We start from the raw sequence: 12,191 nt of genomic DNA on the forward strand, positions 1-12,191 counted from the left end.
CAGTCCTGTGTAGGTCTGCAGTCTAGTGTAGCTTTCTCTGTGTTGTTTTTTTATGTAGTTCAGTCTAGTTTTTGTACTGTGTCATGTAACACCACGGTCCTGAAAAACGTCTTATTTTTACTGTGTACTGTACCAGCAGTTATGGTCAAAATGACAATAAAAGTGACTTGACTTGACTTGAATATTTGAGTTTTACTCTTGAACTCAGAGCTGGAACTAGAGTATTTCAAGTGCGTAATAGATTGGATTTTTAACATTATAAGAAACTGCAGAATTGAGCCTTGCAAATCGTAAGTTAAGAAGCAAATAACTTGGGACCTTTTGTGGCTTCATTTTAATGTTGATGAGTCAAGATTTAAAGCTCACTCCATCAAAGTATTGCGGGCATTCACCACATAAAGACAACAACTATTGAAGGAGCCCAACCACTACCCTGAGCCTTGAAGAAAGGATGACAAACATTGCCTCTCTGGCAAAGCTTGCGTCGCAAGAACTGATTTCTGAGTAACACATACAAAATCCTGGGGGAACTCAGCAGGTCAGGCAGCATCTATTAAGACTCTATGAGCAGTCGAATGTTTTGCGTGGAGACCCTTCATCAGAAAGGAAAAGAAGGGAGGAGAAGACAGAATAAAAAGTTTGATGGAGGTGGGAAGGAATACAAGCTGGCAGGTGATAGCTGGAATCAGGTTAGGAGGAAAACAGGTGGATGGGGAGATAGGGGTGGAGTGAGCAGCTGGGATATAGGTGGAAAAGGTAAAGGAGGAATCTGATAGGAGAATGGGTTATGGGAGAAAGGGAAGGATGAGTGGCACTAGAGGAAGATGATGGGCAGGTGCAAAGAAGGGATAAGAGGGAAGCCAGAATGGATAGAGAGAGAAAGAAGGAGAGGGGAGAGATTGCCAGAAATTTGAAAAACCATTATCATGCAGTTAGGTTAGAGGTTACCTAGGTGGAATATGAGGTGGTGGTCCATCAACCTGGAAGTGAAGTCATCCTGAAATATAAAAACAGTTTCAAACAAAATGGTGATGGAAACTTAATCAACCACAACACTTACTGAAAGAGATGGAATCAAATAGACTCCTACAACTAATGTGACTTTCCATACTAGGTTACGTACAAGAGAATAGGAACAGAAGTAAGTCACGCAATCACTTAATCCTGCTGTGCATTCAGTATGATCATGACTGGTCTGCCTAGGCCTCAACTCTTCTGCCTCTTCCAAATAGCCCTCAGTTTCCTAATCTTAACAATGGATCCATCCAGTAACATAGCCTCATTATTCTCTTGAGTAAGTTACTAAATTTGCATAGTCAATAAGTAGGAAAAGTGTGTTTGTAATTTTCTAAGTACCATGAATGTTTTTAGACAAATGCATTCCTTGATCAATAAATCTCGTTTATCACTGTCGTCTATGGTTTTTGCTTTTGTATTGTAGAGCACAAAGGGAATTGAAGATCTGTTGGAGGTTGCCAAAGAATCAGTTCCTTATGACTATTGGTCAAGCACTCCTTTAGTACTAAAAGCCACAGCTGGGTTACGGCTTTTACCTGGAGTAAAAGCCCAGCTTCTACTAGACAAGGTAACCTCCTTATTGTATTTATTAGCATTGGATAAAGTAGTTCATTTAGAAAATTCCAATTATGCCTATTTATAGGATATTGTAAAAAAGTAAATGATGCTGTATTCGAATCAGTCTTTCAAAGGTTGTAATCTTTAAATGCTACAGTTAATTCTTTTTTCATAGTTTTTTGATTTCCAAACTATGAACCCTGCTTATTTAAATAACAAATGAATCACTTGCATTCTTTCCTCTCCTAGCTTGAAACTCCTTTTACATATAAGCATAAGAATTGGGAGGAGTAGATCATTCAACTTCCGCCATTAAGTAAGATCATGATTGATCTAATTTTAGCCATGGCTGTACAATAATCCTTCATTCTTTTTAATGTGTATATTTGTACCTTTGGGGTAAAACATTCAAAGACTTTGCTTCCACTTCCATTTGTCAGAATTCCAGAGATTAATGATCCACTGAGTGTAAGAAACTGACTCACTGAACCCACTCGCTCTCTCTCTCTCTCTCTCTCTCACTCAACAACTTATTTCAACAACTTATTTCAAGTGACTTGAAATAAGAACAGAAAATGCTGGAAATACTCAACAAGTCAAGCAGCATCAGTGGAGATAAAAACAGTTAACTGTCAAGATCTTTCATCAGAGCCTATTCTGATTGTGTGCTTTGCCTTACTGTACAAATGATGTAGTGTATATAAGCATAAACCAAGTTAAGTCGTTAAAATGTTGAAAGTAGGTATAATCAATGTATTTTCAAACAGATTATTAAAAGCTATAGCTTCTGGGATGCTATCTGATGTTAATGCATCACCCCACCCACCTGTTTATTCAATATAACTTGTATGTATCCTTGGATGTTAGGCTCTGAGCTGCGATCTTTTTTGAAACACAGCGATGTGATAGCCACAACATCATTCCTGCTAATTTCTAACTGCACTATAAGATCATCTATGTTATTTCATATACTGCTTGCATTCATATATAACACCTTGAGCCTGTATTCACCAACCTTTTCAATTTTGTCTCCTTGTAGTCTGAAGTTTTTTCCTTTTCTAAAATTTTTCTTATTCTTTATTTTGGAGACTTGAGTAACCTCTCCTTCGCTCTTCTCTATTTCTTTATTCATACTTTTCCAAACTGTTGAACCCACCCCCTACTAAGTTAAAAGCCTTATCCACAGACAGCCCTAGTTATGCGATTCACCAGGACCCTGGTCTCAGCTTTGTCTAGGTGGAGCCAGTCCCACTGGAATAGTTCCCTCTGTCCCCAGTACTGGTGCAAATTCAAATCCAGTTCTCCCATGCCAATCTAGGAGCTATGTATTTAACTCTCTGATCTTATTAACTCTGTGCCAATTTGTCACAGTTTGGTTGCTCATCCTTCCTACAGCCCCATGCTCATCCACACAAGCAACAACCTTAGACTTGTTTGGGCAAGCTGAGGAGCTGAGGATCCTCTATCACTATCTCTCGAATCCCTCTGTCTGCCTCAATCACAGTCATGGTCTTGTCTCTGGCCACAACCAGAATTTGAGTAATTTAATGTGTATGACTTGTCTCCTGAAACACAATATCCAGGTAGCTCTTCCCCTTCCTGTGCATTGCAGTGGTTGAAGGTCAGATTCCAGGTCATCAACTTTGAGCCCAAGCTCCTAGACACTTGAACCAAGAAACACAACGTGGTCCACCAGCACTCACAGCATCTGATCCTGCATCCCTCTTTTAATTAATTGTTATTTGATGTCTTTTTTCAGTTAACTACTTCTTTAAAAGAACATTACCCGTACCTCCTTGCCAAAGCCTGCTTAATCCTTACTGTTTATTGGCCCAAGTGAAATTCACACACAAAGTGAGACTTGCTCTTTTCAATGGATCCTGTTTTTTGTGCCATGTGCATATAAAAATGGGCATTAATGACACCATTTAGTAGAACTCAATCCATTGTCACACTTTATGGCTACTGAGAAGAAATGCAGAGGTTTAACTTCTAACGCCATACTTTGTAAATGTGTTTGTAAATGTGTGTGTTCATTGAAGCATGTGGGATGCAGCCATTCACTGTCTGCTAAATAGCTAGGATCTAACGTACAATTGGAAAATGAGATTAAAGTAATTCTAGCAACACACACAAAATGCTGGTGGAACACAGCAGGCTGGGCAGCTTCTGTAGGGAGAAGCGATGTCGATGTTTCGGGCCGAGACCCTTCATCAGGACTAACTGAAAGGAAAGATAATAAGAGATTTGAAAGTAGAGGGGGGAGGGGGAAATGCGAAATAATAGGAGTAGACCGGAGGGGGTTGGATGAAGCTAAAAGGTGATTGGCGAAAGTGATACAGAGCTGGAGAAGGGAAAGGATCATGGGATGGGAGGCCTCAGGAGAAAGAAAGTGGGAGGGGAGCACCAGAGGGAGATGAAGAACAGGCAAACAACTAAATATGTCAGGGATGGGGTAAGAAGGGGAGGAGGGGCATTAACGGAAGTTGGAGAAGTTAATGTTCGTGCCATCGGGTTGGAGGCTACCCTGCCAGTATATAAGGTGTTGTTCCTCCAACCTGAGTTTGGATTCATTTTGACAATAGAGAAGGCCATGGATAGACATATCAGAATGGGAATGGGACGTGGAATTAAAATGTGTGGCCACTGGGAGATCCTGCTTTCTCTGGCGGACCGAGCATAGGTGTTCAGTGAAACGGTCTCCCAGTCTGCGTTGGGTCTCACCAATATATAAAAGGCCACACCGGGAGCACCGGACGCAGTATACCACACCAGCCAACTCACAGGTGAAGCGTCGCCTCACCTGGAAGGACTGTCTGGGGCCCTGAATGGTGGTGAGGGAGGAAGTGTAAGGGCAGGTGTAGCACTTGTTCTGTTTACAAGGATAAGTGCCAGGAGGGAGATCGGTGGGAAGTGATGGGGGGGACAAGTGGACAAGGGAGTTGCGTAGGGAGTGATCCCTGCGAAAAGCAGAAGTGGGGGGGGAGGGAAAAATGTGTTCGGTAGTGGGATCCCGTTGGAGGTGGCGGAAGTTACGGAGAATTATATAAAGTAATTCTTCTGTGTTTTTCTAAATTCCTTCTTCCAGGTGAAAGAAGTCTTTCAATCAAGTCCTTTCCAAGTGTTAAATGATTGTGTTAGTGTCATGGATGGGACAGATGAAGGTAGGGTACTAACTATTATTTATGTCTAACATGCATATACTTGGTTAGTTAAGCGCTGCTGATGCATTTTCTGATTATGCAAAGATAACTGAAGAACAAGTTGCAAGGAGAATACATAGATCCTGCAAAAGGACAGTGATCACTTGGGGATGGTTCTTAAATAGCTGCAGTAGACATTGTTCACATGAACTTTCACAAGGCTTTAGACAAGGACCTGCATGGTAGAAATGTCCATAAGGTGAGATCACATAGGATCCAGGGTGGGCTTGCTAAATGGATATAAAATTGTTGGTGGAAGGAGTTAGAGGTGGTAGTGAATGGTTACTTCTCAGATTGAAGGTCTGTGACCAGTGGTTCACTGCAGTGATTGGTGTTGAGTCCCCTGTTCTTAGGCACATACTGTTTATCAATGATTTGAATCAGAATGTAGGCAGTATGATTAATAATTTTGCAGATGACACCAAAGTTTGTGGTGCGGTTGACAATGAAGAAGATTGTCTAAAATTACAACAGAATTTAGATCTACTGGGAAAATGGGCAAAGGAATGGCAAGTGAAATTTAACTCAGACAAGTGGGAAGTTAAATCAAGGCAAAAGTTGCTCTGTGAATGGCATGGCTCTGGAAAGTGTTGAAGAACAGGGAAAGCTCTGGGTACAAGTACATTGTTCGACAAAGTGGCGAAGGAGGTATCTGCCTTCAGGTGGGGCATTGAGTGCAGGAGTCGGAATGTCATATTACAGCTGGTCAGTCATTGATGAGACCACATTTGGAATATTATGTACACTTCTGATCACCATACTATTTGAAGTGATTAAGCTTGGGAGGATGCAGAAATGATTCATAAGGATGTTACCACTGACTTAAGGGCTTGAGGTATAAGGAGAGACTGGATAAGCCGAAACTTTTTTTTTAATGGAACAAAAGGGGTGACATTAGAGGTTTATAAAATCACGGGGGGGGTGGGGGAGATTGTATAACATGAATGGGTTTTTACCAGCATAGGGGAAGTCTAAAAATAGGGGCCCTAGGTTTAAGGTGAAAGGGGAAAGATTTAAAGAAGATTTTAGATAGGTACATGGAGCTTAGTAAAATAGGGGACTATGCAGTGGGGAAATTCTAGGCGGTTTCTAGAGTAGGTAGCATGTTCGGCACAACATTGTGGGTCGAAGGGCCTGTAATATGCTGTAGATTTCTATGTTCTAAGATCTAAGGGAAAAGCTTTTCTCACCAAGGGTGAAGGTTATACAGAATAAGCTGCCAGAGGAAGAGTAGGGGTGGGTACTATTTCAAATTTTAGAAGGTATTTGGACAAGTATATAGATAGGAAATATTTAGATGGATGTGGGCCAAACACAAGCTTAGGAAGACATTTGGGTCAGCATGGATGAACTGGGCGAAAGGGCTATTTCTCTGCCTTATATCTCTGACCATCTGAATGACCGTTTCAAGGTACAATGCCATTGCAGATAGCACAATGCTATTACAGCTTGAAGCATTGGATTTTCAATTTTGGCACCATCTGTGAGGAATTTGTACGTCCTCCCCATGAACATGTGCATAACCTCTGGGTGTTCGGTTTACTCCCACATTCCAAAGACATACTGGTTAGTAGATTAATTAGTCACCCACAGAGTGCTACAGCTCGTTGGGATTGAAAGACCTGTTCCGCATGGAATCTCTAAATAAAATAAATTTTAAAAAATTAAAAGATAAGAATTGATCAATTGATGTGGAAAATATAATACCAACATTTGCCTGTTACTGGTAGGATCCTGTATAGTTTTGAGTAGGCTTCCAGACGTACCTGTACCATGCAGCTTAATTTTACATATCTGTCCTGTAAAATCATAACTATGTAACTGCAAGTACATCAGAATGGGGAAGAAATGTGATCTAATTAACTTTGACTGTGGAATGATTGTCGGTGCCATACAAGGTGGTTTGAGTATCTTAGAAACTGCTGAACTCACTTTTACACCCAAGTCTCTATAGAAATGATTCCCAACTTTTTTTATGCCATGGACCAATAACTATTATGCACAGGGGGAACCTCTGCTGTAGAGATTACAAAGTGTGGTGTGCAAAACAAAATAAAATCCAATGAGCACCAGTTCTCTGGGTGAAAATGTCTTCTTATTGGGAGAGGTCAGAGGAGAAGGATAAAAAAGGTAAATTTGCAGGATCTGGACCAAGGGGAACAAAAGTATGCAGATAAACAGTTTTTTTTTCAAAGAGCTATGTTTCCTGTGATTCCATGATGTGAGATAAAATTTCAGTTGTTTTCTCCTGTGCATATCATACTTCAGTAGTTTCAATAGGTACATTTAATGTCAGAGAAATGTATACAATATACATCCTGAAATTCTTTTTCTTCACAAACATCCATGAAAACAGAGGAGTGCCCCAAAGAATGAATGACAGTCAAATGTTAGAACCCCAAAGCCCTCCCCCAACTGCCCCCTCCCATGCATTAGCAGCAGCAAAGCAATGACCTCTCACCCCCCACCAACAAAAAGCACATCAGCACCCTCCACTGAGCACTCCAGCGTGTGGCAAATCATCAATAAAGACACAGACTTGCAATACCCCAAAGACTACTCATTCACCCGGCATTCGACATGCCACAGGCTCGCTCTCTCTCTCCTTAATAAGGGAAAAAAGAGATGTCCCCGTTTCACAGTGAGAGGGGAAACATAACAAAACAACTCGCTAATTTATGGTGTTAAAAGTCTGTTGTGTCGCTTTTCCAGAGCTCTGTGCCCAAAGAACTCGGGAACGTTTCAAACATTTCTCAAATTTTACATGCAGAATTTTAATGTAACTTCTTTTTATTTTTATTATTTTTACTACCAGACACAATATGATGGTCTTCCCATCAGTAAATACTTCCTGCTTTCTGATTCTTTGCCTACTTTCCTGTAACTAGTGCTTTGTAATTGCAGGTATTTCAGCATGGATTACTGTCAACTTTTTAACAGGTAAGCTGATGCTGATGCTTTGTGAATTCTACAGAAATGAGTTTTCCTGAACTGTTAATGTTAGTGAATTAATCGTAGGAGATTTTAATCTTAATGTGGCCAAGGTGTTTTTGTTCAGTTACACATCAAATGTGTTTTGCCTGGCTGAATCCATGTGAAAGTCTCGTGGGCAAGTGTATAAACATTAAAGAGCTTAGGCACATCAGCAGCTCTGTGTCTATGAGTGTTGCTAAGAAGTAGTCATTTGTTTGGAGTACGTATTAAATTTGTACTGTATACCTAGCACACCCTGTTTAGATAGCGTAATTTCTGTTGTACTCCTCTCTTCTTGATAAACTGCTACTTTCTTGATTCTTTGTTAGAGTTTCTTCTTCTCCCCTATTCGATGATGAAATAATTTTCTTGAAACTGTTCCAGTGTTCTGCTATCTTAGACCTCTCCCTTGTTTTTAATGTTCTATGGTTTTGTCTAAGTCCCTACCCACCTCACCTGTACTTGCTTTTTAAGGAACACCTTGGTGTTCCTGCAAGCATTTCTCACATAGCAGCAGCCAGAATGTGATCCTTCAGGGTGTCTTTTGTTCGTTATATACATGTTCCCCTGAATTGTATGGATAGTTGTTGATCTACCACAAGCACATTCAATAAACCTGCACTTTAAGGGAAGAAATGAACCTACATGCTCTGGTTTCAAATACGTTCTCAGGGGGACTTGAATTTTGATTATTGCAGTACTAATTGAAGTATGCTCATTTCAGACAGCTTGCAAGATTCAAAGCAAGATGCTGTTGGAATGCTTGACCTTGGGGGTGGTTCTACGCAAATCACGTTTTTGCCTCACAGTGAGGTATGTTTTGAATATGAATATCTAACTTGTTTTGTGAGTGGGGATTGGAGTTGTGACCTGCCTGAATGTGATTAGTCATACATAACCTCGTTTCATCCAATTTCTCTCCCCCATACATGTATAATGTGTAAATACATTCGGGACGTCTCTTTCTATACGTTCACTTTACCAGCACTCCAATACGTTCCCTTGCAATAACTCAGTGACACTCATTGGGTTTTAGAAGCCATAGATCCCTAAAATGTGCTCCTTCCTAAAAAAAACATTTGTGGTGGAGCTTCAGTGTGCCCCTCAGCATGTACCCTGGAATGTAGCAGTCAGGAGTATTTACCTCATACATCTTACACTGGAAGACCAGTGGGTTGTAGGCAGTCCAACGTGCCTGTTGCTGAGCAGTATAAATTACTGCTAAAAGCTAAGGAGTGCAAAAGTCCGTAATGTTCAGCTCCCTTTGAAGCTAAGCTAATTTATTTTATTTTTAAAAGCGTTATGCTGTATTTAACTGAAAACCACTTCAAATCACATTTATTTCAAGGTTTGATATGGCACTCCAGCACCGCACAGTGTAGCCTGAGCAATTAAATGTACCAGTGGTTTGTAAAAATGCTGTTGAGAACTGCTCACAGCACCCACTTCCAGAGCCCAGGCATCTCCCTTTTAAAAAAACTACATACTGTTTCCAGAGTCCATACACACCTCCCTTGCAGAGCCCATACAGTTCCCACTTTATAAAAACTACATACTGTTGCCAGAGCCGATAAGCACCATCCCTTTATAAAAATTACATGCTGTACACAGCCCGTACCATCCCCTTTATAAAAACTACATACTGTTGCCAGAGCCGATAAGCACCATCCCTTTATAAAAATGACATGCTGTACACAGCCCATACCATCCCCTTTATAAAAACTACATACTGCTTCCAGAGCCAGTACACACCTCCTTTATAAAAATTACATACAGTTTCCAGAGCTCCCCTTAATAATAACTGCATACTCTTCCCAGAGCCCATACATACACCCCTTTATAGAACTTCATACTATTCCCAGAGCTCATTACCAACCCCACCCACTTTATAAAAACTACATGCTGTTCCCAGAGCCCATACACACCCCATTTAAAAAACCACATACCGTTTTCGTGGCAGGTGTGAATACATCAAAATTGGCCAAAGGTCAGCTTGGCAACTGATTGTCCATTAGACCATAAGATATTGGAGCAGAATTAGGCCATTTAGCCCATCGAGTCTGCTCAGCAATTTCATCATGGCTAATCCATTTTCTTCTGAGGCCCAATCTCCTGCCTTGCCCACCCCCCATCCCCTTATTCCTTAATGCCCTGACCAATCAAGAATCTATCAACCTCTGCCTGGAAATATACACAAAGACTTTGCCACCGCAGTTGCCTGTGGCAACGAATTCCACAAATTCACTACCCTCCGACAAAAGAAATTCCTCCTCATCTCTGTTCTCAAAGGAATGGAAATTCTGTGGTTTTCTGGTCTTAGACCCTCCAACCACAGAAACATTTTCTCCACATGCACTTTCACCATTCGACAGGTTTCAATGAGGTTTCCCCTCATTCTTCTGAGTTACAGTGAATACAGGCCCAGAGCCATCAAACACTCTTAACCATATAACAATCACAGCACGGAAACAGGCCATCTCGGCCCTCCTAGTCCGTGCCGAACTCTTAATCTCACCTAGTCCCACCTACCCGCACTCAGCCCATAACCCTCCACTCCTTTCCTGTCCATATACCTATCCAATTTTACCTTAAATGACACAACATTTCCCAACTGGCCTCTACTATTTCTACAGGAAAGAAATACCCCCTCGTGTTTCCCTTAACCTTCTGCCCCCTAACTCTCAAATCATGTCCTCTCGTTTGAATAATCATGTCCTCTTGTTTGAATGTCCTCTCGTCCTCTCTTCATATGGCAAGAGAATCATTTTTGTGAACCTCTTTTGAAACCTCTCCAGTTTCAGCACATCCTTTCTAAGATAAGGGGCCCAAAACAGCTCTTACACTCCAAGTGAGGCCTCACCAGTGCTTTATAAAGTCTTAACATAATATCCTTGCTTTTATATTCTAGACATCTACAAACCCCATTTCCAGAAAAGTTGGGATATTTTCCAAAATGCAATAAAAACAAAAATCTGTGATATGTTAATTCATGTGAACCCTTATTTAACTGACAAAAGTACAAAGAAAAGATTTGCAATAGTTTTACTGACCAACTTAATTGTATTTTATAAATATACACAAATTTAGAATTTGATGGCTGCAACACACTAAGCAAAAGTTGGGATAGAGTTAAAATAAGATTGAAAAGTGCACAGAATATTCAAGTAACACTGGTTTGGAAGACCCCACATTAAGCAGGCTAATTGGTAGCAGGTGAGGTATCATGACTGGGTATAAAAGTAGCATCCATCAAAGGCTTAGTCTTTGCAAGCAAGGATGGGTCGTGGCTCACCCCTTTGTGCCAAAATTCATGAGAGAATTGTTAGTCAGTTCAAAAGGAACATTTCCCAACACAAGATTGCAGAGAATTTAGGTCTTTCAACGTCTACATTATATAATATTGTGAAAAGATTCAGAGAATTCAGAGACATAGTGCATAAAGGGCAATGTCGGAAACCACTGTTGAATGTGCGTGATCTTCGAGCCCTCAGGCAGCACTGCCTAAGATGGGCTCGGGAGTACTTCAGAAAACCATTGTCACTTAACACAGTCCGTCACTGCATCCAGAAATGCAACTTGAAACTGTATTATGCAAGGAGGAAGCCATCCATCAACTCTATGCAGAAACGCCGGCGAGTTCTCTGGGCCCGAGCTCATCTCAGATGGACCAAAAGACTGTGGAACTGTGTGCTGTGGTCAGATGAGTCCACATTTCAGCTAGTTTTTGGAAAAGACGGGCGTCGAGTTCTCCGTGCCAAAGATGAAAACGAACATCCTGTTTGTTATCAGCGAAAGATGCAAAAGCCAGCATCTGTGACGGTATGGGGGTGCATCAGTGCCCACGGCATGGGTGAGTTGCATGTATGTGAAGGTACCATTGACTCTGAGGCATATATTAGGATTTTAGAGAGACATATGTTGCCATCAAGGCGACCTCTCTTCCTGGGACATCCATGCTTATTTCAGAAGGTCAATGCCAGACCACATTCTGCATGGGCTACAGCAGCATGGCTTTGTAGACACAGAGTGCACTTAACTGGCCTGCTGCCAGTCCAGATTTATCTCCTATTGAAAATGTATGGTGCATCATGAAGAGGAGAATCAGACAACGGAGACCACGGACTGTTGAGCAGCCAAAGTCTTATATCAAGCAAGAATGGACAAAAATTCCAGTTGCAAATCTACTACAATTAGTATCCTCGGTTCCAAAATGATTAAAAGGTGTTATTAAAAGGAAAGGTGATGTAACACAATGGTAAACATGCCTCTGTCCCAACTTTTGTTGAGTGTATTGCAACCATCAAATTCTAAAGTTGTGTATATTTACAAAATACAATTAAGTTGGTCAGTAAAACTATTGAAAATCTTTTCTTTGTACTTTTGTCAGTTAAATAAAGGTTCACGTGAATTAACATATCACAGATTTTTGTTTTTATTGCA

The 12,191-nt window shown here is 40.9% G+C and overlaps 1 protein-coding gene across 2 annotated transcripts in view; it reads left to right on the forward strand.

Annotated features, from left to right (window-relative positions):
• entpd6 (ectonucleoside triphosphate diphosphohydrolase 6) overlaps positions 1 to 12,191 on the forward strand; it is a 79,631-nt gene that overhangs the window by 22,318 nt on the left and 45,122 nt on the right. For both annotated transcript variants that reach the window (XM_059986384.1, XM_059986385.1), the window contains exons 4-7: positions 1,442 to 1,585; positions 4,664 to 4,739; positions 7,683 to 7,718; positions 8,476 to 8,564. In XM_059986384.1, coding sequence (XP_059842367.1) covers positions 1,442 to 1,585; positions 4,664 to 4,739; positions 7,683 to 7,718; positions 8,476 to 8,564 — 345 coding nt within the window. The remainder of the gene's footprint in view (positions 1 to 1,441; positions 1,586 to 4,663; positions 4,740 to 7,682; positions 7,719 to 8,475; positions 8,565 to 12,191) is intronic.

The sequence above is a fragment of the Hypanus sabinus genome, chromosome 12 (assembly GCF_030144855.1).
Source record: "Hypanus sabinus isolate sHypSab1 chromosome 12, sHypSab1.hap1, whole genome shotgun sequence".
In the NCBI taxonomy this organism is placed as follows: Eukaryota; Metazoa; Chordata; class Chondrichthyes; order Myliobatiformes; family Dasyatidae; genus Hypanus; species Hypanus sabinus.